Source organism: Oncorhynchus clarkii, chromosome 3, assembly GCF_045791955.1.
Source record: "Oncorhynchus clarkii lewisi isolate Uvic-CL-2024 chromosome 3, UVic_Ocla_1.0, whole genome shotgun sequence".
In the NCBI taxonomy this organism is placed as follows: Eukaryota; Metazoa; Chordata; class Actinopteri; order Salmoniformes; family Salmonidae; genus Oncorhynchus; species Oncorhynchus clarkii.
The window spans coordinates 14,788,534-14,816,393 of record NC_092149.1 but is presented as its reverse complement, the minus strand read 5'-3'; the positions used below and the strand labels follow the sequence as shown (position 1 = coordinate 14,816,393).

Here is a 27,860-nt window from a genome sequence, read left to right as displayed (position 1 = left end):
AACTGCCATTTTGTTTTTCAGTTGAAGATCCATTGCCGCTATGGTTGTTCTTGTGAAAATGGCATTATTCGACGTTTAGATATTGCCTTATAGTGTGTTTTTTTTCTTAAATTTAAAGACTGTCTTAAATTTAAAGACTGTAGTGGATGGTAGTGTAAAAGACCAACTTTCCTTGTATATTGTGATTTAATTGTTCTTGTTTACGTTAGGGTCTTCTGGCCGACGACGTTCTATTAGATTGGTACTGTAGCTAGCTAGTTATCTCGGTGGCAAAATGGCGGCGAATACAACCCAGACAGCTCCAGCTGCTAACTGGTAAGATCTAAAATTATCAAGTGAATCATATCGAGCTTTCGAATATGTTCTCACTTTATTTTGACCTGTATTATAGCTAGACATTGACATTTAATAACGTCCGAAGAAAGCCTGCGATTCGCAGAGTTCTTCTCGTTCCGTTAGTTAACGTAACTAACGTTACCTAGCTAACGCTAATTAGCCAGTAAGTTAACGTTAGCTAACTCCTACTTTCCTGCAACTTCATATCGGCTAGGCTTCTGCAGTTGAGCTACTCTCTCAAGGCTTGGGCAGTATTGTCTAACTTGTCATTGAATCACTTATATAAGATTTGGAAATGGTCTAGCTAGTTGTCAGAAAAGTTACTGTCTCTTAAATATAGGCAGGGCAAGGCGATGACTGTTTTATTCTGTACTAGCAGGGGTTCTTGCTATTCTTCATGTGGAGTCAAAGCACTCTTATTTTGAGCTTCGCTCAACATACCTTCTGTTAACAGAGACACATTTATTTACCATCAATGAGAATGTCCCATTTTATTTAGGGGCCACAGAAATAGCAGGCTTTGAATTGTGTGTGTGTGACAGGGCCATGCTCAAGCAACTGAGATGCTCATTCAACAGGTTACCTTACTAAAATGTATTCATATACACTGAGCAAAAATATGAACGCAACATGTAAAGTGTTGGTTTCATGAGCTAAAATAAAAGATTCCAGAAATGTTCCATGTGCGCATAAAGCTTATTTATCTAAAATCTTGTGCAAAAGTTACATCTGTTTGTCATCATTTTGCCTTTGCCAAGATAATCCATCCACCTGACAGGTGTGGCATATCGAGAAGCTGATTAAACAGCATGATCATTGCACAGGTGCACCTGGGGACAATAAAAGGCCACTATAAAATGTGCAGTTTTGTCACAACACAATGCCACAGATGTCACGTTTTAAGGGAATGTCCACCAGAGCTGTTTCCATGGAATTTAATGTTTATTTCTTTACCAAAAGCCACCTCCAATGTCGTTTTAGAGAATTTGACATTAAGTCCAACGGCCTCACAAACGCACACCACGTGTAACCACTAGAGGTTGACCGATTAGGATTTTTCAACGCTGATACCGATCATTAGAGGCCCCAAAAAAAGCCAATACCGATTAATCGGCCGATTTAATAAAACATTTTTTTTAAATAAATAAAAACAATTATATTTGTAATAATGACAATTACAACAATACTGGATTAACACGTATTTTAACTTAATATAATACATAAAAAATCTATTTAGCCTCAAATAAATAATGACACATTTTCAGTTTGGTTTAAATAATGCAAAAACAAAGTGTTGGAGAAGAAAGTAAAAGTGCAATATGTGCCATGTAAAAAAAACTAATGTTTAAGTTCCTTGCTCAGAACATGAGAACATATAAAAGCTGGTGGTTCCTTTTAACATGAGACTTCAATATTCCAAGGTAAGAGGTTTTAGGTTGTAGTTTACCTTTTAGAGCTCCCCCCTACTTTGTGCAATTTCTGCCTGAAGACATACCCAAATCTAACAGCCTGTAGCTCAGGCACAGAACCAAGAATATGAAGTTTGTGTGAATGTGAATTGAATGTAGGAGAATATAACACAATAGATCTGGTTTAGATAAAAATATGAAAAAAAACATACGTTTTTGTTTTGTTTTTTGTATCATCTTTTAAAATGAACAAGATAAAACAATCATTCAGATAGGATGATGGGGACAATTTCAGTGAAAAATATAAGAGGGCAACAGTACTTGTGCAAAGTTTCAGAATGATTACTTCCAAAATGAGTGTGCTACATGACATTTATCATGAAGTCACCCAGGTGTCCCACACAAGTAGCCCAAATGTACCCAAGTGGCCAAATTGGTGAAGGTATACATTTTGAAACATAACTATATACAAAATACCAAAATGGTATTCTAACACACCCCCCCCCCCCAAAAAAATTGAGAAAAATAAATGGGGAAAAATAATTATTGATAAAAATGAACAGTTTAGGGTTCCATAGCCGCAGGCAGAACAGTTGAAACTGGAACAGCAGCCAGGCCGGGTGGACTGGGGACAGCAAGGAGTCATCATGGCAGGTAGTCCTGAAGCATGGTCCAAGGGCTCAGGTCCTCAGAGAGAAAGGAGAGAAAGAGAGAGCAGACTTAAATTCACACGACAGGAAAAGTACTTCAGATATAACATACTGACCCTAGCCCCCACCCACTTTGCCATATAACCCCACCAACTTTACCAAAACTCTAGACAATATTCTGCTGCTGATGCCAGATGCCATAGCAGTCTCTTTCTGATGTAAAGCAGAGGATCACTGAGCATGTGGTGCATGTGATGGGAGACTTCATCTTGCAAACAACACAGCAACGCCTCCATGCTGTGCCCTTTTGGTCCTTAGGCACATCCATGCCTGCACAAATATATTTGGGCAGATGAACACTTGTGGCAGGAGCAGAAGGGACAGGGCTTGGTGCAGTGGAGCTGTAGCCAGCAAGCTCTTTGATGCTCCCTCTAATGTAGACTGATTGGAGGAAGCATGCTGGCTGTGTTGATATGTATGGGTTTGCATTCTACACAATACCATTTTATATATATAAATAATATATATATATACATACACACACACAGACATAGGCTATGGTCGTTCTCATACAAACAGACACTCACTCACAATGACTAGCTAACGTACTTTACCCATTTCATTACATCTTTATATATTGCAAAAAAAATGTAAAAACAATCACAAATAATATTTTAGATTAATATCAAACAACGGCATTAGCATGAGAGCAACTTACCAGTCCAAAACAATGTCCTCTCCGTTCAAAAAATATGCCTCAGTTTCAGAGTCTCCAAAATGGAGTCTTCAAAAAGCAGATCTGTCTCACTTTCACAATGAATTTCCTCCAACATTGTTTCTACATTCGTATATCTAGTCTTAGAATTAGCTTTCCTTGACTTATTCGCCATGATGTTGGATAAATAAACAGCTGAAGATGCAAGTCACCGAAATACTGCTGTGCGTAATAAGCTTTGCTCCTTCACGGTTGAATTGGCAATGGCGAAAGAACGGTCCTTACGCCAGCGTTCAATGGAAAGGTTTGTCTTACAACAAAGAATCATGGGATATTGCCGTTTACCTCTGCTCATTGGCTATCTACCCAGCTAGATTTCAAGACGATCAGTGGTCATTGGGTTAAAAGACAGTCAATCAACGAGACAGTGGTCATATAATTGGGGCACAATGGGCTCGTCACTTGTTGTCTTCCAATGGGTTTGTCCAGGTCAATACGTCCCGCAAAATGACCCATCAGGTTTGGTTGTGTTACAAACAGTTGATTGCAAGGAAACCAAACATGACTGGATAAATTCGGGGAAAGTCTGTCTATTTTACATTGGATGTTACGTCAAATTGAATGACACGAAATTCAACGAGATAAGCGTTCACAAAATGTTTTGTGTTAGTCTATAAAAAATGGATTTAACCGAAAAAAGACCATTCATTGTGTAACAATGAGCCTTGGGATTGCAACCAGAGCAAGATCTTCAAAGGTAAATGATTTATTTCAATGCAATCTGTGATCTGCAATCTGCAATTTTGTTACGCAAGTGCTGGCTTAATAAGTAGTTTGATATGGGGGTCTGTGCTCAGATAATCGCAGCGTATTCTTTCGCAATAAATCATTTTAAAAATCTGACAACGCAGTTGGATTAGCAAGATTCTAGGCTTTCGAACCATGCGAGACACTTGTATTTTCATGAATGTTTAATATGACTTTATGTAGCGAACACCGTATGTTGTCGATTTTAATCCCGCTAACAGGTCCGGTACGCAGTGAGGTTAATATAGTATTTATAGGACTATTTATCTCTATACCATTTGTATTCCACATACCTTTGACCATTGGATGTTCTTATAGGCACTTTAGTATTGCCAGTGTAACAGTATAGCTTCTGCTTGAAAAAGCTAACCTTGGCTTTTCTAACTGCCTGTGTATAATTGGTTTCTAGCTTCCCTGAAAAGCTGCATATCACGGGGGCTGTTCGATGCTAATGCAGAACGACATAGGATGTTTTTGTGTTGGTTAAGGGCAGTGAGGTCTGGGGAGAACCAAGGGCTATATCTGTTCATGGTTCTAAATTTATTGAATGGGGCATGCTTATTTAAGATGGTTAGGAAGGCATTTAAAAAAAAATAACCAGGCATCCTCTACTGACAAGATGAGATCAATATCCTTCCAGGATACCCCGGCCAGATCGATTAGAAATGCTTGCTCGCTGAAGTGTTTCAGGGAGCGTTTGCCAGTGATGAGTAGAGGTCGTTTGACCGCTGACCCATTACGGATGCAGGCAGTGATTGCTGAGATCTTGGTTGAAGACAGCAGAGGTGTATTTAGAGGGCAAGTTGGTTAGGATCAAATCAAATGTATTTATATAGCCCTTCGTACATCAGCTGATATCTCAAAGTGCTGTACAGAAACCCAGCCTGAAACCCAGCCTAAAACTCCAAACAGCAAGCAATGCAGGTGTAGAAGCACGGTGGCTAGGAAAAACTCCCTATAAAACTCCCTAGAAGATGAGTCTTCAGTAAAGACTTAAAGGTTGAGACCGAGTTTGCGTCTCTCACATGGGTAGGCAGACCATTCCATCAAAAGGGAGCTCTATAGGAGAAAGCCCTGCCTCCAGCTATTTGCTTAGAAATTCTAGGGACAATTAGGAGGCCTGCGTCTTGTGACCGTAGCGTACGTGTAGGTATGTACGGCAGGACCAAATCAGAGAGATGAGATAGATAGGTAAGCCCATGTAATGCTTTGTAGGTTAGCAGTAAAACCTTGAAATCAGCCCTTGCCTTGACAGGAAGCCAGTGTAAGGAGGCTAACACTGGAGTAATATGATCAAATGTTTTGGTTCTAGTCAGTATTCTAGCAGCCGTATTTAGCACTAACTGAAGTTTATTTAGTGTTTTATCCGGGTAGCCGGAAAGTAGAGCATTGCAGTAGTCTTAACCTAGAAGTGACAAAAGCGTGGATTCATTTTTCTGCATCATTTTTGGACAGAAAGTTTCTGATTTTTGCACGGTTACGTAGATGGAATAAAGCTGTCCTTGAAATGGTTTTGATATGTTCTTCAAAAGAGAGATCAGGGTCCAGAGTAACGCAGAGGTCTCAAATAAAACTGAAGGACGACTGTACAACCATTAAGATTGGTTGTCAGATTCAACGGAAGATCTCTTTGTTTCTTGGGACCTAGAACAAGCATCTCTGTTTTGTCCGAGTTTAAAAGTAGAAAGTTTGCAGCCATCCACTTCCTTATGTCTGAAACACATGCTTCTAGCAAGGGCAATTTTGGGGCTTCACCATGTCATCCGCATAGCAGTGAAAGTTAACATTATGTTTTTGAATTACATCCCCAAGAGGTAAAATATATAGTGAAAACAATAGTGGTCCTAAAACGGAACCTTGAGGAACACTGAAATTTACAGTTGATTTGTCAGAGGACAAACCATTCACAGAGACAAACTGATATCTTTCTGACAGATAAGATCTAAACCAGGCCAGAACTTGTCTGTGTAGACCAATTTGGGTTTCCAATCTCTCCAAAAGAATGTGGTGATCGATGGTATCAAAAGCAGCACTAAGGTCTAGGAGGACAGATGCAGAGCCTCGGTCTGATGCCATTAAAAGGTAATTTACCACCTTCACAAGTGCAGTCTTAGTGCTATGATGGGGTCTAAAACCAGACTGGAGCATTTCGTATACATTGTTTGTCTTCAGGAAGGCAGTGAGTTGTTGCGCAACAGCCTTTTCTAAAATTTTTGAGAAGAATGGAAGATTCCATATAGGCCGATAGTTTTTTATATTTTCTGGGTCAAGGTTTGGCTTTTTCAAGAGGCTTTATTACTGCCACTTTTAGTGAGTTTGGTACACATCCGGTGGATAGAGAGCCGTTTATTATGTTCAACATAGGAGGGCCAAGCACAGGAAGCAGCTCTTTCAGTAGTTTAGTTGGAATAGGATCCAGTATGCAGCTTGAAGGTTTAGAGGCCATGATTTTTTTTTATTTTGTATTTTTTATTTTTTTTTTAAAATTTTTTTACCCCTTTTTCTCCCCAATTTCGTAGTATCCAATTGTTGTAGTAGCTACTATCTTGTCTCATCGCTACAACTCCCGTACGGGCTCGGGAGAGACGAAGGTTGAAAGTCATGCGTCCTCCGATACACAACCAACCAAACCGCTGCTTCTTTAACACAGCGCACATCCAACCCGGAAGCCAGCCGCACCAATGCGCCGGAGGAAACACCGTGCACCTGGCCACCTTGGCTAGCGTACACTGCGCCCAGCCCGCCACAGGAGTCGCTGGTGCGCGATGAGACAAGGACACCCCTACCGACCAAGCCCTCCCTAACCCGGGCGACGCTAGGCCAATTGTGCGTCGCCCCACGGACCTCCCGGTCGCGGCCGGTTACGACAGAGCCTGGGCGCGAACCCAGGACTCTGATGGCACAGCTGGCGCTGCAGCGCCCTTAACCACTGCGCCACCCGGGAGGCGGCCATGATTATTTTCATCATTGTGTCAAGAGATATAGTACTAAAACACTTGAGTGTCTCCCTTGATCCTAGGTCCTGGCAGAGTTGTGCAGACTCAGGACAATTGAGCTTTGAAGGAATACGCAGATTTAAAGAGGAGTCCGTAATTTGCATTCTAATAATCATTATCTTTTCCTCAAAGAAGTTCATGAATTTATTACTGCTGAAGTGAAAGCCATCCTCTCTTGGGGAATGCTGCTTTTTAGTTAGCTTTGCGACAGTATCAAAAAGGAATTTCGGATTGTTATTATTTTCCTCAATTAAGTTGGAAAAATAGGATGATCTAGCAGCAGTAAGGGCTCTTCGATACTGCACGGTACTGTCTTTCCAAGCTAGTCGGTAGACATCCAGTTTGGTGTGGCGCCATTTCCGTTCCAATTTTCTGGAAGCTTGCTTCAGAGCTCGGGTATTTTCTGCATACCAGGGAGCTAGTTTCTTATGAGAAATGTTTTTAGGTTTTAATGGTGCAACTGCATCTAGGGTATTGTGCAAGGTTAAATTGAGTTCCTCAGTTAGGTGGTTAACTGATTTTTGTCCTCTGGCGTCCTTGGGTAGACAGAGGGAGTCTGGAAGGACATCAAGGAATCTTTGTGTTGTCTGTGAATTTATAGCACGACTTTTGATGTTCCTTGGTTGGGGTCTGAGCAGATTATTTGTTGCAATTTCAAACGTAATAAAATGGTGGTCCGATAGTCCAGGATTATGAGGAAAAACATTAAGATCCACAGCATTTATTCCATGGGACAAAACTAGGTCCAGAGTATGACTGACAGTGAGTGGGTCCAGAGACATGTTGGACAAAACCCACTGAGTCGATGATGGCTCCGAAATACTTTTGGAGTGGGTCTGTGGACTTTTCCATGTGAATATTAAAGTCACCAAAGATTAGAATATTATCTGCTATGACTACAAGGTCCGATAGGAATTCAGGGAACTCAATGAGGAACGCTGTATATGGCCCAGGAGGCCTGTAAACAGTAGCTATAAAAAGTGATTGAGCAGGCTGCGTAGATTTCATGACTAGAAGCTCAAAAGACGAAAACGTCTTTTTTTTTTTTGTTGGTAAATTGAAACTGGCTATCGTAAATGTTAGCAACACCTCCGCCTTTGCGGGATGCACGGGGGATATTGTCACTAGTGTAGCCAGGAGGTGAGGCCTCATTTAACACAGTAAATTCATCAGGCTTAAACCATGTTTCATTCTGGCCAATCACATCAAGATTATGATCAGTGATTAGTTCATTGACTATAATTGCCTTTGAAGTAAGGGATCTAACATTAAGTAGCCCTATTTTGAGATGTGAGGTATCATGATCTCTTTCAATAATGACAGGAATGGAGGAGGTCTTTATCCTAGTGAGATTGCTAAGGCGAACACCGCCATGTTTAGTTTTGCCCAACCTAGGTTGAGGCACAGACACGGTCTCAATGGGGATATCTATGAGGGTGTCCGTGTTTACGGCTTTGGGGAGGTACCTGGTAGGTTCATTGATCATTTGTGTGAGATTGAGGGCATCAAGCTTAGATTGTTGGATGGCTGGGGTGTTAATCATGTTCCAGTTTAGGTCGCCTAGCAGCACGAGCTCTGAAGATAGATGGGGGGCAATCAGTTCACATATGGTGTCCAGAGCACAGCTGGGGGCAGAGGGTGGTCTATAGCAGGCGGCAATGGTGAGAGACTTGTTTTTAGAGAGGTAGATTTTTAAAAGTAGAAGTTAAAATTGTTTGGGTACAGACCTGGATAGTAGAACAGAACTCTGCAGGCTATCTTTGCAGTAGATTGCAACACCGCCCCCTTTGGCAGTTCTATCTTGTCTGAAAATGTTGTAGTTAGGAATGAAAATTTCTGAATTTTTGGTGGTCTTCCTAAGCCAGGATTCAGACACAGCTAAAACATCCGGGTTGGCAGAGTGTGCTAATGCAGTGAATAAAACAAACTTAGGGAGGAGGCTTCTAATGTTAACATGCATGAAACCAAGGCTATTACAGTTACAGAAGTCATCAAAAGAGAGCGTCTGGGGAATAGGGGTGGAGCTAGGCACTGCAGGGCCTCTACATCACCAGAGGAAAATAGGAGGAGTCTAGAACGTCTGGAACAGAGAGTAAAAGGAGGTTTCTGGGGGCGATGAAATAGCTTCAAGGTATAATGTACAGACAAAGGTGCGGTAGGATGTGAATACAGTGGCGGTAAACCTAGGTATTGAGTGATAATGAGAGAGATATTGTCTCTAGAAACATCATTGTAACCAGGAGATGTCATCGCATGTGTGGGTGGTAGAACTATTAGGTTGGATAAGGTATAGTGAGCAGGACTAGAGGCTCTACAGTGAAATAAGCCAATAAACACTAACCAGAACAGCAATGGACAAGGCATATTGACATTAAGGAAACGCATGCTTAGTCGAGTGATCAAAAGGGTCCAGTGAGTAGTGAGGTTGGTTGGGGTCAACGTCGCGACGGAGATGCCAGCTGGATAACTCTTTCAGGCAGATAACGTCGGTAGACCAGTTGTGAGGCCCGGTGGGGCTCCGCGTTGGCAATAAAATGGGTCCGGATAGGTGATTGTAGCCCAGGAGTGGCTGATGGAACTCTTCAGCTGGCTAGCTCTGAAATATTTGATGTTTGCTCCGGGATTGACGTAAGCTGATAGTCACACCGATAGCAGCTAGCTAGCTGCGAGATCCAGGTATAAATGTCCAGAGCTTGCGGTTGAAATCCGGGGACATGGAGAGAAAAATAGGTCCGGTATGTTCCGGTCTGAGCCGCGCCGTACAAAACTGGCGATAGATTTGAGTTAAAGGACAGCTGATGACCACAAACCGTGGTTAGCTGAATACTAACGATTAGCCAGTAAAGAAGCTAACTAGCTTCTGGCTAGCTTCTGATTAGCTTCAGGCTAGCTTCTGGTTAGCTTCTATGGAGGATTACAGATTTTAGGTAAATAATACTTTATTTTTTAAAAATAAATTGGTGAGGTGGGTTGCAGGAGAGTTTTGAAGTTCAGTTTATGGAAAATCAAAAAAATACTTAAGGTATGCGACGAAAGTTGTAAATATATATATATATATATATATATATATATATATATATATATATATATATATATATATATATATATATATATATATACGGGACAAGACGAGGACAAAAGACGTCTGACTGCTATGCCATCTTGGTGACACAGTGTAAAGGTGTATAAATAAAGGTGTATAAAAAAAATCGGCCAAACACCAGAGTTCCAGGTGTCCAAAAATACAGATTTCCGATTGTTATGAAAACTTGAAATCGGCCCTAATTAATCGGCCATTCCGATTAATTAATTAATTTTTTATTTAACCTTTATTTAACCAGGTAGGCTAGTTGAGAACAAGGTCTCATTTACAACTGCGACCTGGCCAAGATAAAGCATAGCAGTGTGAACAGAAAACACAGAGTTACACATGGAGTAAACAATTAACAAGTCAATAACACAGTAGAAAAAAAAGAGAGTCTATATACATTGTGTGCAAAAGGCATGATGAGGTAGGCGAATAATTACAATTTAGCAGATTAACACTGGAGTGATAAATGATCAGATGTGAAAAGAGTGCCCCATGGTAGCGGTGGAGTTGTGGTATGGGCAGGCATAAGCTATGGACAACGAACACAATTGCTTTTTATTGATGACTGTTTCGATGCACAGAGATACCATGACGACATCCTGAGGCCCATTGTCGTGCCATTCATCAGCCACCATCACCTCATGTTTCAGCATGATAATGCACGGCCCCATGTCGCAAGGATCTATACACAATTCCTGGAAGCTGAAAATGTTCTTCCATTGCCTGTATAATCACCAGACATGTCACCCTTTGAGCATATTTGGGATGCTCTGGGTCGACGTGTATTACCGCGTGTTCCGGTCCCAGCCAATATACAGCAACTTCGCACAGCCATTGAAGAGAAGTGGGACAACAGGCCACAGTCAACAGCCTGATCAACTCTGCAAAGGAGATGTGTTGCGCTGCATGAGGCAAATACTGTGCACTTCAGATACTTACTGGTTTTCTGATCCATGCCTTTTTTTTAAGGTGTCTGTGACCCAATAGATGCATATCTGTATTCCCAGTCATGTGAAATCCATAGATTAGGACCTAATACATTTATTTCATTTTAGCTGCTGGGTTCTGTTTTAGCTCGTGATGTTCTCAATTTTTATTAATCATCTGGGAAATGGGATGCAACCAGAAAAGTTGCATCTATATGCAGGTAGTCATACAGTTCCAGTCAAAAGTTTGGACACACCTACACATTCAAGGGTTTTTCTTTATTTTTACTATTTTCTACAGTGATGAATAATAGTGAAGACATCAACTGTGAAATAACACACATGAAATCATGTAGTAACCAAAAACGTGTTAAACAAATCAACATTTATTTTATATTAGAGTTTCTTCGAAGTTGCCACCCTTTGCCTTGATGACGGCTTTGCACACTTGACATTCTCTTAACCAGTGGTTTCCATACCCGGTCTGCTAGGTGGTTGCTACTTAAAGTCCCCAGGACATTTACACTATTTGGCAAGACTGCCTTCTCGTCTTGTGCACCAGAGGCATGAAATAGTCTACAATCCATACTTCATCTAGATAAGTTAGTGCCACTGAATGAATTTTACATTTTGATGGGAGACTGTTACAGAGGAGTGTAAATGCATTTGAAGGCTGGATCATGTTGTATTGTTTTATGTTTTAATTCTGTAATGTATTGATTGCTGCTGCCTTCCTGGCCAGGTCTTGAAAAAGAGACTCTGGGTCTCAATGGGTTTTTCCTGGTTAAATAAAAAATGTTTCCTTTATGAACTGTAACTCAGTAAAAGCTTTGAAATTGTTGAGTTTTTATATTTTTGTTCAGTGTAGTTACACATTTCCAAAAATAATCATTCTTATCTCTTGATTAAAGAATTGGTGTACTGTAAATATTGCTGTTTTGGTGGTAGTATCTTCCAAGTGAACAAACCTAAAACTTGGTCATGTTATTAAATGTATCAGACATTTGTTTGGTTTCCGTACTGAATGACTGACAGTCACATGTCTCCTGTCTGTTGTAGGTCGTATGACGCAGCAGCAGGTCCAGAGGGCCAGACAGTCTCGGAAAACCCAGAGTGGGAGAAGGCCAGACAGGCACTGGCCTCCATTAGCAAGACCCAGAGCGCCACCAAGACCGCTCAGGCCAACCGGACCACAGCACAGGTGTGTGTTTGCATATGTGTCTGTGTTTTGCTTCTTGGATGCGTTTGTTCACTTACTGTAAGGCACGTTACCTACGATAATGAAGTTAAGTTCTGCTTAGGAAGGGGTTTTGTATCTGGCAGATGGCAGTTCTATTCGTCGAATTCAGGGGTTTCTGAACTGTTTTGGCCCGCGACACATTTTGATATATATAAAATTGCCACCCAACCATGTAAGAAACGTAAATGTCATTAACGACAAATGTTCACTTTTTAATTGGGGCTATGACAGTTTATTACAAATCAGTCCGACAGTACTTTTGACTAGGGATGCACAATATATTGGTGAACATATCGGAATCGGATGTTATTAGCTAAAAATGGCAACATCGGTATCGGCCCAATGTCTAGTTTAACTACGATGTGCAAAACCGATGTCAAAGCTGATGCGCATACCTATATAACGTAGGTACATGACGTAATGACGCCACCTTAAAATTTTGCGCTACACGTGCAACACAGCATTCCTAACCTAGCCCACAATGTCTGCTGGTGTGGATCGAGCAGTCAACAAGTCCATCAGTCATTTGAAAGAGTAAGAACATTTCAGAGAGAGAACTCAAAGGCGAAATCCATTTACGCCAAGATAATGTAATTCATTGCCCTTGACAATCAACTGTTCTCTGTCGTGGGTGATGTTGACTTTCGCCGACTGGTCGGGCACCGGTACACATGTTGCCCTACCGAAGTTACACAGTAATGGCGTCACTGCTATTATCTTCACGACGTACTATTGGAACATCGTTTGGGTCTTTGCGTGTCAATAAAGATGCGCGTCAAATAATACTATTTGACGAGTCAAATGAGCTTTTAATTAGTGATGCACCGATACTGATATCTGATATTTTCCTTGCCAAAAAAAAACGATACTGATAACCGATGTTTAACATTTTTGCTGCCTTTTAAGCATTCTAGTACAGTTAACTATTTAACACACACACATGGACGCAGCGGTCTAAGGCATTGCATCTCAGTGCAAGAGGCGTCACTACAGTCCCTGGTTCGAATCCAGGCTGTATCACATCCGGCCGTAATTGGGAGTCCCATAGGGAGGCGCACAATTGGCCCAGTGTCGTCCGGGGTAGGCTGTCATTGTAAATAAGAATTTGTTCTTAACTGACTTGCCTAGTTAAATAAAGGTTACACACACACACATATATATTTTCTTGGCATTTACCTACCTATGTCCCCGTTACCAGTAAAACATAATCAAAACCTATTTCTTTCACTTGCTGTGCTGCTTTGCTGTTCAGTCGTTTCGTTTGGGTCTTTGAGGGTCTAACACTATTTGATGTGTCAAATAAGCTTGTTGGCCAATCATAGGTTGACAACTTGGAGTCACGCAATGATATGGTGTGTGGTCCGCCCACTTCAACTCGGGAAACCATGCAGTTTATTAGGCTACAGATTAAGTAAATTATGAAAGTGCACGCTATGAGCTTGATGCTCCTTTACAGTAAATGTCGAGGTTCTTATTCTGGTGACATGATCGATGCTTGACTGCTGTTTGACAAATACAAATATCCATAATAATGTGGACTATCCTACCTGCACAGCCTACCTGCACTGTATCTGTAAGCTGTTAAACCATTCCAAAAGAGAGCCATATTTATAGTCAAAAAACCGAAGCCGCTCGGTTTATTACAACCCCATCTAGCAGCTACTGAATGTTGCTGACGTAACCCCGGTTCTATGAACCAAGCACTTTTTTTTTCTTGAGAGTTTCTCCCGTGACGCCATTTTTAAATGAAATGCTGGTCTAATTGTTGCAATTATTGGCATAGTAACAGTGCCTTTAAAAAAAAAATGCCGGGTAGACACTGCACGACTTTCAAAATCCTAACGTTGCCTAACATCTAACATTAAATGACTGTCTTTCCTGTGTTTTTTTTTGTCTTGCCAACGTAGTGTTGCGCACACTAAACGATGTGGCACAGACAGGGTCACACACTACAAGATTGTTGACCTGGTCGTGAGGTTTCTCCTTACCATGCTGTCTTGCCAAAATAACAATGAAGTGATTACATTTAACATAGCTATGAACTGAGGCTCAAAGCAGCCTGAAAAACGTTTTGTCATTCACGCTTCCCATACAAATTTGAAATATCTAGCTTACGTTTTTAATTAAATAACATTGCTTGTGAGCTTCAGAGCTTTAACAATTTGACGCTTTGGTTAAAGGCAAGTACAAACACATACTAGTAGTAGTCATCGCTCCTGCTCGAGAGTCATCTGACTGGCTTCTCTGGCGGGCTCTCATTGGCTATTGCTGATCATCGTTCTCAACTTGTCGTTGCATATCTCACACTACAAGAACATTGCAGATTTGGTTCCGATAAAATCAAACATGTTGGAAAATATCGGGACGTCTGGGGTTTCTCAAAGACGAGATCAGTAGGCTACTGATGGCTACTGAGATCAGTGATTACTGATCTCGTCTTTGAGCAATCCCAGACGTCCCGATATTTTCCAGTTTGAGTCTCTGACCCACTCACATTAAACGACTGCGACGGCCACGGGCCCTATGTAGGCAATGACATGGAGATTTTATCTCCAATCTCAAAAACTTGTTTGGGACAGCTAAATCGGAGCCAAAATAGTGTAGTGTAGACCTGGCTTTAATCTCACAGGCGCTTGTTATTGGGTATAATACACTGCTCAAAAAAATAAAGGGAACACTTAAACAACACAATGTAACTCCAAGTCAATCACACTTCTGTGAAATCAAACTGTCCACTTAGGAAGCAACACTGATTGACAATAAATTTCACATGCTGTTGTGCAAATGGAATAGACAACAGGTGGAAGTTATAGGCAATTGGCAAGACACCCCCAATAAAGGAGTGGTTCTGCAGGTGGTGACCACAGACCACTTCTCAGTTCCTATGCTTCCTGGCTGATGTTTTGGTCACTTTTGAATGCTGGCGGTGCTTTCACTCTAGTGGTAGCATGAGACAGAGTCTACAACCCACACAAGTGACTCAGGTAGTCCAGCTCATCCAGGATGGCACATCAATGCGAGCTGTGGCAAGAAGGTTTGCTGTGTCTGTCAGCGTAGTGTCCAGAGCATGGAGGCGCTACTAGGAGACAGGCCAGTACATCAGGAGACGTGGAGGAGGCCGTAGGAGGGCAACAACCCAGCAGCAGGACCGCTACCTCCGCCTTTGTGCAAGGAGGAGCAGGAGAAGCACTGCCAGAGCCCTGCAGAATGACCTCCAGCAGGCCACAAATGTGCATGTGTCTGCTCAAATGGTCAGAAACAGACTCCACGAGGGTGGTATGAGGGCCCGACGTCCACAGGTGGGGGTTGTGCTTACTGCCCAACACCGTGCAGGACGTTTGGCATTTGCCAGAGAACACCAAGATTGGCAAATTTGCCACTGGCGTCCTGTGCTCTTCACAGATGAAAGCAGGTTCACACTGAGCACGTGACAGACGTGACAGAGTTTGGAGACGCCAGGGAGAACGTTCTGCTGCCTGCAACATCCTCCAGCATGACCGGTTTGGCGGTGGGTCAGTCATGGTATGGGGTGGCATTTCTTTGGGGGGCCGCACAGCCCTCCATGTGCTCGCCAGAGGTAGCCTGACTGCCATTAGGTACCGAGATGATATCCTCAGACCCCTTGTGAGACCATATGCTGGTGCGGTTGACCCTGGGTTCCTCCTAATGCAAGACAATGCTAGACCTCATGTGGCTGGAGTGTGTCAGCAGTTCCTGCAAGATGAAGGCATTGATGCTATGGACTGGCCCGCCCGTTCCCCAGACCTGAATCCAATTGAGCACATCTGGGACATCATGTCTCACTCCATCCACCACAGTTGCACCACAGACTGTCCAGGAGTTGGCGGATGCTTTAGTCCAGGTCTGGGAGGAAATCCCTCAGGAGACCATCCGCCACCTCATCAGGAGCATGCCCAGGCGTTGTAGGGAGGTCATACAGGCACGTGGAGGCCACACACACTACTGAGCCTAATTTGGACTTGTTTTAAGGACATTACATCAAAGTTGGATCAGCCTCCAAATCCAGACCTCCATGGGTTGATACATTTGATTTCCATTGATAATTTTTGTGATTTTTGTTGTCAGCACATTCAACTATGTGAAGAAAAAAGTATTTAATAAGAATATTTAATTCATTCAGATCTAGGATGTGTTATTTTAGTGTTCCCTTTATTTTTTTGAGCAGTGTATATTACCTCGACAGTTATCTTAACTTGGCGAGCTGAACAGCATGGACCATTTTTTTCTTTCACACACAACCGTCTGATCTGGTATCCACAAAGTGTCTCAAAGTAAGTGTGCTGATCTAGGATCAGGTCTCACCCTCTGTATGTAGTCTTATTGATTAGGATTCTAAAAGGCTAAACTGATCCTAGATCAGCACTCCTACTCTGAGGCTTTGTGGAAACAGGCCCAGGTCTTCCTGGCTTTTTACCCGAATATGATTCAAATGGACGAGTAGGCTTTCATTCTGATTTAATCTCTCATCACTTAGTAGTTGTCTGTTTGTGTTTCCAGGCTGGTCAGTTTCAGCCTGTAGTAACTGAGTCAACAGCCATACAGCAGCAGCAACAGCAGCAGTACTACCAGCAGTGGTACCAACAGAACCAGCAGCAACCGTATCCTGGGTACACCTACCCCTACAATTACTACTACCCCATGGCGCCGGGCCCCGTATGTGTACATATCCTCCACACCCTCCACATTTCAGATGAACCGTTATGATAATAGTCCTTGGTAATGATTTCCCCGACACTGATGCCGGCTTTATGCACTATAGCATCACTATAGCATTTAGATAAGGAATTGGAATTGTTAGATTTAGCCTACACATTACAAAACCTGCACTTTGTGACTAAAAAACGATGAACTGTTAACACATGATACACCGACAGAACAAGCCAAGCCAGTACCATATTTGAAGTACGTTTTCCTCTGATTCTCCAGTATGGTGGTCGTGGCTATCCTCCTCAGGGCCAGTATGGTGTACCTCCAGGACCTTATCCTTCTCCCACCACTCCAACTGGACAGGTAACCATCAGAAAACTGCTACTGTTGCTACTTAAATCAATCAAATGTTCAGTTTACTTCACTATTCCTCTGTTGCAGTTTATGAATCATTAATTAAATGATTCCCCAATGCCAGGCATTTGTGTAAAAATGACTTTCTGTTTCCGGACAGAAATGCGCCAGGAATCAAACGTATGAATTAAGATGTTATTGATGACTGGCATTTGAATAATGTTCTATTTCTACCCTGCCAGGCGTCCCTAATTATCTCACACTGTCAGGTACAACCCTACACTGTTGATTGGTCAATGTGTCATGCTGCCTTGTTGACAAAATTACTGAGTGGCACAGATTACTGTTCGTTTTGCGAAGGGGCACAGATTACTGTTCGTTTTGCGAAGGGGCACAGATTACTGTTTGTTTTGCGAAGGGGCACAGATTACTGTTTGTTTTGCGAAGGGGCACAGATTACTGTTTGTTTTGCGAAGGGGCACAGATTACTGTTCGTTTTGCGAAGGGGCACAGATTACTGTTTGTTTTGCGAAGGGGCACAGATTACTGTTTGTTTTGCGAAGGGGCACAGATTACTGTTCGTTTTGCGAAGGGGCACAGATTACTGTTTGTTTTGAGAAGGACGCTCCTCCCTCCCCGCTTTCGACCGATGACGTAACGGGCCTTTACCCGGTGCCTCGCGGCTCAGCGTAATGTAATCCTCCCACTAAGAATCTGTCTGGAGCTGAAGTCTGTTGCAGTTAGAATGTTTTGCTCTGCAGTTCTCCTTTCATATTGAGATATTCTCAGTTTGAAGTTTTGGAATCTGCAGTTTATTACCTTTCTTTCACAAGTTTATTTTCCCCCATCTATTATTTGTCCCTACCTTCCCAGCCTCCATCCCTGCCCGTGATGGATGACCAGTCCTCCAGCTACCCCTCTCAGCCCCAACCCCCTCCTCCTGCTGCCCCTCAACCACCCCCCCAGAGCCCCACCAGCTCTGAGCAGCCCCCACCCCCCCTTCCCCCAGCCATCCCTCCTCCTCCCAACTCCCAGTACCCCCTTCCTCCAGGGCAGAACTCCTACAACCCCATGCCCTACCCCAACAACGATCCCAATCAGATGAGAGGTTACAACCACAACCAGGGCAGGCCCAGCTATGGGCAGAGCTACCAGACTCCAAACTCATACCAGCAGCAGCAGAATAACAACCAACACCAGCAACAAGGACAGGGTCAGTATGGACCAGGAGCTGGGAGAGGAGAGGCCAACAAAAACAAAAACCATCAACAACAACTGCCACAGCAACAGCAGCTCTGGCACCGCATGAAACGTAAGTGTGTGAGGGTATTGAGTTGTGTGTGTGTTCAGGTGTCTCAAGCATGTTTTTTTCTGTCAGCTTATCTTTGTATTTGTTTCCCATCACTTGGTGTTGTCTTTGTTTCAATGCCTTCTTTATTGTCTTCCACAGAGGCACCTGGAGCAGGTGCGATGAAGTTCAACATTCCCAAGCGACCCTACGTCATGACCAATCAGAGTTTCCCTCCTGGGGAACAACCCACTGGATTGGCTGCTACTCCTTCCTCCCCAGCTGCTGCTCCTGCTGCACCTGGCGGTGCCCAGACACGGTGAGGAGACAGCTACTAATTACATCAATATATCTGTCTTTACTATCCTTAATACCTACTGGGGAAGAATTATGTATCTCTACTCATGATCAGAAGATGACAGAGTTTAAAATCTGCATCCAATAGATTTCAGAAGTACCATGTCCCGCTTTCTCAAACTAATAATTAGTCACTTCAAATTGACCTAGTACTCCCAAACCAGTTTCCTTTCCCCCTGATTTACTGTTGCAGTGCTGATTATAAAAATGATTCCCTCAGGCCCCAGGACTGGCCCCAGGCGATGAAGGAGTATGTTCAGCGCTGCTTCACAGCCTGTGAGAATGAGGAGGACAAGGACCGCACCGAAAAGGGGCTGAAGGAGGTCCTACAGAAAAGACTACAGGATGGGTCTGCCTACACCATTGACTGGGACCGCGAGCCTCTGCCTGAGTGAGTGGAGCAGTTGTTCTTGAAAAAGCCTGATGTTTCACTGTCTAGGAACTTAGCCTGATGTTTCACTGTCTAGGAACTTAGCCTGATGTTTCACTGTCTAGGAACGTAGCCTGATGTTTCACTGTCTAGGAACGTAGCCTGATGTTTCACTGTCTAGGAACGTAGCCTGATGTTTCACTGTCTAGGAACTTAGCCTGATGTTTCACTGTCTAGGAACTTAGCCTGATGTTTCACTGTCTAGGAACTTAGCCTGATGTTTCACCGTCTAGCTGATGTTTCACCGTCTAGCTGATGTTTCACCGTCTGCCGAACTTGGCCCGATGTTTCACCGAACTTGGAAAGCCCGAATCCCCTTTTGGAGACTAAATGCCTAATTTATGCCTAAACTCTATCAAGAGGTGCTAGTCATCCTAATCCCTTCTCTCCTCTCTCTTCGTTCAGACTGAAGGCCAAGCAGTCTCGCTGGGAGGCTGTACCCACCCAGAGGACTCTGGAGAGTTCTGTGGGTCGTGGTGGGGCTACGCGTGGCAGGGGTGGTGGGGCCAGGCTGGGGCACTACAGGAACGTCTTCTCCCAGAGAAGCCCCTCATCCAGCTCCTCAGGCTCCTCCTCTCGCTCCCCCTCTCCCTCCCACAGCCGACACAGGGACCGCAATGGCCAGAGACATAGACGCAGGTGAGAGAGACTGTGTGTGTGTGTGTGTGTGTTTTGAGTTAGTCCAGTGATTTGTTTTTTTCCCTTCATAATTGGCTACGTGTATTATTTGTCCCAACCTGCGTTGTTATAGGTGAAATATTCCCCTTAATATAGTATAATGATAGCCACTCTAAAAAGAGAAAGTATGCTGTGTAGTTTTATGTTGTAATATCCTCCTCTTCCAGTGACTCTGAGTCCCAGTCGGACAGCAGCATGTCCAGTGACCTCCGAACCCAGCTTCCCCGGCGCAACCAGAAAGGAGGGCGTGGCCGTGGGGGCGACAGGGACCGAGGCAGAGGGGGTGGAGAGAGGGGACGAGGAAGGGGCGGAAAAGGCAACAGAGGACGGAGGTAAATAAGCATGTTTTGGCCTAAATAAAAATTCCAGCCTAAGTGTTTTGCATGTCAACAATCAAGTTTTCAAGATATACAACTTTCAAAATACAGAAATATAGCCGGAATTATGCATTTTGCATCAAATTATGCCAAACTGCAAAATGCGTCATACCGGCTGTATTTTGAAAGTGGTACATCTTGAAAACTCGATTGCCGACACGCAAAACATTCTGGGACTATATCAACAATGGACTGATTAAACAAATACCAAAAGCTAGTTTTGGGTGAAATCTTCTTTCAAGTCATTGGCCTTGACCCACCCACAAACTAATATTCACCTTTCCCTGATTCTCATTGTGCTGATCACATTTCGGCTTCTCTTCTCAGAAACATGGATGACGCTAACTCCACCGTCCTGGGCAAGAAGAGGAAAGGTGGGAACGCCGGCCTGGACTTCCACGACCCCCACCGGGAGGCCAAGAAACAAAGCCGAGCGGCACGCTTCCACAACACCAAGATGCGCTCAGAGCCCCTGGTGCTGTCCATCAACAACCTGGAGCTGCCCAAGGAGGACCTGAGCTGGGACGACTGCCCCATCGTGGGCACCTGCCAAGAGATCACCAAGATCTACCTGAGACTCACCTGTGCCCCCGACCCTGCCACCGTGCGTCCCGTATCTGTGAGTATCGCCTGTCACGTGGAATGAGAGGATCCTTATTTGAGGCCTCCCTTCAGATTGTGTTATGATTGTCTCCTAATCCCCTGTCTCTGGCCAGGTGCTGAGGAAGTCTCTGTTGGCTGTGAAGGCCCACTGGAAGACCCGTCAGGACTACCCCTACGCCTGTGAACAGATGAAGTCCATACGACAGGACCTCACGGTATGTTTACATGTCCTTTTTAGTTTTGTCGAACAGGCACTTTGTCCTATCACGGTATTTGAGTCCTATTGTATGAGGATATGAAAACAGGAGGCGTCTCTCCTCCTTCCAGGTCCAAGGAGTTCGTACAGAGTTCACAGTGGAAGTATACGAGTGCCATGCACGCATTGCTCTGGAAAAGGTTAGAGGTCCTCTCCATACACTGTCCCCCTTCTCTACCTCGTATTTGCCGTCAGGCGCTGTATTTGAGTTTAAAGGTGCGGTGTCGTACTAGATGTGCATTCTTCTCTAAATGTTTGCGTTGTTACCAGGGCGACCATGCAGAGTTCAACCAGTGCCAGATGCAGCTGAAGGCCCTGTATAAGGACAACCCATCAGAGAACATAGGGGAGTTCACTGCTTACAGACTACTCTACTATATCTTCACTAAAAACTCTGGAGGTAACTTACCACCTGCCTCATATTCCTCATCAATCATTATATTTCTGCATTGGATTTTGGCTCGCATAGAATTGAGCTTAATGTCCTGATTTTCTTCGTTGCGTGTTTGCCCCCCACACACAGACATCACGACTGAGCTGGTGTACCTGACTGCGGCGCTGCGGGCGGATGAGTGTGTGTCCCACGCGCTCTCCCTCCGCGCCGCCTGGGCTCTGGGAAACTTCCACCGTTTTTTCCAGCTCTACCGGAGAGCCCCACGCATGGCATCCTACCTCATAGACAAGTTTGTAGAGAGGGAGAGGATGATCGCTCTCAGGGCCTTATTCAAAACGTACGCCAGAGGCCTTTCCTACAAACTCCATGGTTCCTAACAATTCATCATTTTATGTAATTGTATGTAGGATAGAAATGGTCCAACTTTAAATTGCCTCTCCCTCTCTGTTTTCCCAGATTCAGACCAGACTTGCCGGTGGAGTATGTGCAGTCCAGTCTGGGCTTCCTTTGTTTAGACTCTTGCATGGCCTTCCTCACAGGCCTGGGGGTCACCTTCTTCCCCTCTGACCCCAGCAAGATAGACTGCAAGACCAGCTCAGCCAGTCTGGCAGCCTCCTGAGGGGGTGGGGGGTTTACCGGGGAGGGGGGAAAGCACACTAAAGTGAGATAGACAGGGTCAGGAATGTACCCTACAGTTATACTGCACTACACTTCAGGAGGGAGACTAGTAGTTAGACTGAAACTACAATTTAGTCCTGTAGAAAGAGGGAGATATGCACTAGGACCCACTAAATCACTTAGGGCTGAAATTCAGTGAGGATCCCACCCACAGATGCAATGTGCTCACAGATATGGACTGAATAACAAGAGTGGGGGAGATTATCTGCATACATGCTGCACATCAAAAACATTTAGAATAGCTTAGTCCCTCACATCTCTGATCAGCTCAAGATATTAATTATACCTTCGACTTAGAACATTTTAATGACGAACAGATGATGTTAGGCATTAGTTCAATGTAAGACCCGAAGATCAAGCACCAACTCACACAGATCAGGGAACAGCGTAGCCTCAAGGTCTCCCATCCACTATCGCTCTCAGAAGTTTTAAGCTAACAGTGTTCTGTTATGTTTTTCCTTCCCTCAAGTCAACAGCCTCAAACTCATGCGAAGACGAGCCTTGAGAACCCAAGAGGGAGATGAAAACGAAATGAGCTAAAGTCATCCCTCAAGCCCTCATTCAACAGGCTGCTCATCCACTCCAAAACCAAACCATCAACCAGCGAAGAGGTTTGTCTGTTCAGGTGTTCGGCTCTAGAGACTGTGCTAGCCCTTTGCTGCCTTCAGGAAGCCTTCGTGATCCAGCGTCCAATCCGGGAGAGGAGGAGATGGTGGTTTGTATGTCCTGTCCCCCCTTCCCTCAAGCTGTCTACGATTGGCGATCAGGTGGGGAAAGTTACCCCCACTTCCTGTTCCTGCCTAGCCCTGCACACTTGTCACCCCTGAAAGGTATTGACTGAGAAATCTAAAGGTTCTGATTGGCTCCTTGCCCAGGTTGGCCACAGCCATCCTTACCCCACAGTTGTCCGCTACCCACAGTCCCCTGCTTCACCCTTCAACAGTCGTCACCCAGAGTTCACCAAAGTTTGACCACAAAGTTTACATCCCAGTTATATCTGCTCTAATATAGTAGAGCTCCAAGCCTGGTGTCTAGTCCCTTCTGGTAGGCATTGACTTATAAAGTGTGATGGTGGATACAGTCCCCTAATATTTACCAAGAATGGCCTCTGCAATCCCTCAGTATGTGTCCAGGAGGCAGGATATCCACCTATAGTCCATCTATCCCCTGAGAGCAGACAAGGAGGCAGTCTCCCACCCCTTAAGAGTACCACATAACCAAGTTGAGGCCCTGAGCGAGCCTGTGGTGTTTCCTGAGTTACCTGATCAACAGCCCCCTCAGCAGCATGGAATAGCAGTCGTCAAGCACTCCCATCACACAGGAAGAAGTCAGCTCCATCAAGATGGTGGTAAAGTCTTCACCTTCAAATATGGTGGCTGGATCAGTCCCGCCACACAACAGATGGAGATGAGATCGCTGTCTGTGCAGATGGCAGCAACGTCTGGGTTTGTATGCTCCACACTCCGTTCAGTAAGGCTGAGTATGTATGTATGGCTGGTAAGAAAAAGGACTCTTGGTGTGCTGGAAGGAGGTGGAGGACAGCACGGAAAAGATCACCTGGTATTCACTATTGGCTCATTCACAAACACTAACCATTGGTTTGGGTTAAGGTGTATGATATCAAGTCTGTGGTAATTGCTTAAATTCCATCCACGTGATAATAGTGTGTCTGAAATTGTGATATAAAATGAAGGCTGCCAGTATTAACCCTTGGAGAACACCCCTCATTTGCAAGACAATGATGAAGCCAAACTGTCAAATTATGCAGGTGCAGATACCTTTTAAACCTGAATTTGTGTAACTGTCTCCTCAATTGAAAATTCACATTCTGCCGCAAAACATTAATTTAGGACATTAATGTTGGCGGCTGAAGCATAAGACTCTGCTTATCAAATGTTTGTCTGTAATCAAATAATCTGCTTTTATATTTAAAGCTAAGAAATCACCATGTGATATTTTTAAAACCCCATTGCAGACATTTTGGTTTTCAGTAAAGGCAGGTGAGAGTGAAGGATTGTAGAGTAGTTATTTTGGGGTCCTATCCAGCAGTTATACATTAGGCTACATCCCTGTGTATACTCTTGATAAGATCTGAAGCGAGGAGACTGGTGTGGAGAGTTAATTGTAAATCAACATAATTGTCAATACATAAATAGAACCTAGAAATGGAACATGAGTTGGTGATATCAGTTGATCTAATATCAGCATATATACCCCTTGTTTTCAGGCATGACCTTGAAGGGTATTAACTTGATTCACATCAAAGCTTGAGGTATTTTAGTGAGTTCAGTTCCATTGCGGAGATATCAAATGTATTTGTCACATGCACTGAATACAACCGGTTCAGACTGAAATGCTTCCCTGCGAGCCCTTTCCCAACAATGCAGAGATAAAAAGTAAGACAAATTATATAAATACAAAAAGGATTTGGTAACACAATAAAATAACTAACGAGGCTATACACAAGATAGGACTCAACTTTCAGGATGAACAGAAGTCTGTGCTGTAACAAATGTCCTGTGTGCTCATCTATAGAGTAGATGTGTCAGTATCTAATGTACATTGTTATGGATTCAGTTGGCCTTTTTTCTTCTCAGTAACTGTATTCGTTGGTCATTTTGATATGTTTTATGTTTACCAGGGCAAGTGTAATTTTGACACATATATGGTGAATGAGAAGCTGAAGCATTTTAGATATGGGTAATAAACAATTAATTATTTAAGACAATTGATGTTGATATGTAAATTGTAATTACAAATCTAAGAAGTTGGATGATTTGGAATACATTTCCTGTTTTTGATATTGCCGTGGATTTAAATGGGGAATTGATAGTAACTGCTTTTTGTAGTGCAAACACTTGCGTGATTTCTACCCTATATTTTTGACTGCTTATTCAATAAGTGTGCAGGACAGAAGGTGTATATTTTGGGCTTTTACGGGGATTGAAAATGGGATATTTGCTGTATAAACCAAATATTTTTCTTGCCAGATATGCACACTTGGTTGACCACTTTATTTCTTACTCATTTTTTAAATGCTCATCTTCTGTAAACCCATTTTTCTTTTTAGATTTTATTTAATGCATTTCTGTCATCTCAACCTTTCTGGCTCTCTGTACTCATGAACCCCTTAGAGCAGTGGTATTCAAAGTCAGCATCTCAACCCATGAGGGAACTGCAGTGGGGTCGCTAAAATGCGAAAACATTCATTCGTCATTGTATGGGACAATATAGAAACGTTTTTGAGAAAGATCATTTGAAAAATCTATTTTTGAGTAAATGTATTTATTGGTTTATTTTCATTTCGATGAGATGAACATGAATTGAAGGTCAGTAGGTTTGGAAATTCTTCTGGCCAGACATTTTTTTTACCCAGAAATTCTGGGGGAAAAAATGGTGTCCCCACTGAAAAAGTTTGAATATCACTGCCTTAGAGATAAGTAATGTACTAAAACCCCCACACAACATCCTGATGGCAAGAGAAAGGTTTGGTTGAAGGCACTGCACTCCCATCAGCCAAGAAACAAACTGTTACTGTTTGTGTTGCTCAAGTCTCCCATTTGTCAATTTCTTTGGAAGTAGTTTGTCAAAGAGCAAACCCAGACCTGTTTCAGATTAACAGTGACTTGGCTGTTTGGCTGGTGTGAGTCAGTGTTTTGATATGGGAACATATCAAATATGGTACCGTCATTATGTTATTAATATTCTTAATGATTGGATTGAGAGCCTGTGAGAAAGAGAGAGATGTCATATATATATATATGACATGACTGCAGGATCAGTTTCAATATGAATGTCTGGATGAGTGATCAGTCTTCTCAGCAACCCTTCTTCCCATTTATAGATCCCTTTGTGTCATTTGACTGGCACTATTTTGTGTGATATGTGCTCTTGTTTCGGTCACTTCGGTCATTATTCAGAAGTTGTACTCATGACTCAACTTGTCCCTTCTCTCTTCATCTTCCTATCCTCTGTCCAACTTTACTTTTCCCCACTCCCTTCACCAGTTCCTTTCTCTTATTTTTCTTCTTGCAGTACTGCATTACAGGAGCAAAAGGAATGTGAAAAGAGAGCACCTCCTCCCAGCCTCCAGAAGCAAGCTGGAGAGAGGGAAAAGTGTGAGAAATGCAAGACTTGATACTGCCAACTCAAGTTCAAGCCATTTTGTCAATATGACCTGAAATGTTGCTGTGTCTTATCCATGGGAGCCTGACTTCAATTGTTTTAGTCAAGTCTTTTCAATGTATTTTATTTGACTATTCTTAACTTGAATCAAGAAAACATTCAATGTCAGATTTTTTTCCACTCTAGTTTACCAGAAACAATCTATAGTTAGTAAGGTTTGCCAGAAATCTATGTCTATAGTTATGATGGTTTAGAGGTATCGGCCTTCCTATGTGTTAATGTATACTGTTTGTCCAGAAACATTTGCATGCATTCTTGTTTTTCATCACCATGGTGTTCTCTAGAAATTGATTTGTCATTGTCAACATCTCAAGTACAGATCAATATTTGGTAAGGCAACCTTTTTTGGTCAGTTAATATTTGGCATCTCTGTAACCTCAATGTATTTTGTCAGATGCCTCGTGTTCTACCTGTAAATTAATTTACCTGCATTTGGTATTTGTCGTAATACATTGGGAGTTATTTTAACTTGGAAACATTCATAAGTATCTCTAGCATTTTTGGGATTTGAAATGGATCTGGACATACAGCATACAATTCATTCTAGATATTTAAAAAATCTTATCTGCTTATATTTGGCCACATTCCTGTCAGTTTTGATTAGTCCGGTAGTAGTTGGCTCCCATATCAGAATGTTGCTCTGTCTTGCTCTGTACCTTTCCTAAACAGGATGCTTCTCTGTCTTGTCTCTGTTGATTTCAGACACCTCTTCAACAGTGAAGTCAAGTTCATGTAGCGTGCTATCTCCTGGTCAGATGTTTAACATTGCAGAACCTCTCATCTCACATTGATGCTTTAGTTCTGATACATTCATATTTTTTGTTCAATGACAGTTTATAACTGTACATTTCCATTTAACTAACAATGCTTCTCATTTTTAAAATGTGCTGCTCCTCTTACTCTCAACTGTTCCTTCTGACACTTGTGGGTTTGTTTTTTCCTCTTGAACTTCTTGAAGCCCATCACTGTGTAACTCCTGCCTCCATTTGTCCTATTAGACTGCACTTGAACAATTCCCTTTTCTTACTTCAGCCTGATGCATCGGTTCATTTTTAATTCTTCACTGTCTTTAGTGGATTTGTTCTGTTGCTCCTTTTCTCGCCTCACTCTTCTTACCTGCATGTGTCCCCTCCCTCTTCCCTTCTATCAGAATATCTCCTTTCTCCACCCTCTTCATGTTGAGTATCTGTTTGCTAGTGACTATTGTTGCTGAGTAACTATCCATACTCGGTAGTAAGTATTGCTTCTACGCTGGTCAGGTGGTTTCTGTTGCAGCTAGCTAAACTAAAGGATATACTTGCAAAATATCCCTCCTCCCCAGTCAACCCTCCCTGGATTGTATTTGAAATGAAATACTCCCGTTTTGTAAATACTGTGTACATATGTATTTTTTTCTTGAACCTAATAAAATACATTTAGAAA

The 27,860-nt window shown here is 43.0% G+C and overlaps 1 protein-coding gene across 1 annotated transcript; it reads left to right on the top strand.

The window, feature by feature from the left end:
* On the top strand, positions 1-27,860 carry LOC139388719 (leukocyte receptor cluster member 8 homolog). Its single transcript, XM_071135580.1, has 15 exons — positions 1-315; positions 11,990-12,131; positions 16,689-16,844; positions 17,118-17,201; positions 18,066-18,504; positions 18,643-18,799; positions 19,058-19,228; positions 19,673-19,906; positions 20,113-20,277; positions 20,650-20,941; positions 21,039-21,140; positions 21,253-21,321; positions 21,452-21,581; positions 21,705-21,912; positions 22,032-27,860. The coding sequence occupies exons 1-15, from the start codon at positions 275-277 to the stop codon at positions 22,192-22,194; spliced, it is 2,553 nt and encodes an 850-aa protein (XP_070991681.1). The 5' UTR covers positions 1-274; the 3' UTR covers positions 22,195-27,860.

Coding starts and splice junctions, on each gene's coding strand:
- LOC139388719 (XM_071135580.1), top strand. CDS start 275: ATGGCGGCGAATACAACCCAGACAGCTCCAGCTGCTAACTG. Junction 19,229..19,672: donor GACCGCGAGCCTCTGCCTGA/GTGAGTGGAGCA, acceptor CTCTTCGTTCAG/ACTGAAGGCCAAGCAGTCTC. Junction 20,278..20,649: donor AAAGGCAACAGAGGACGGAG/GTAAATAAGCAT, acceptor TTCTCTTCTCAG/AAACATGGATGACGCTAACT.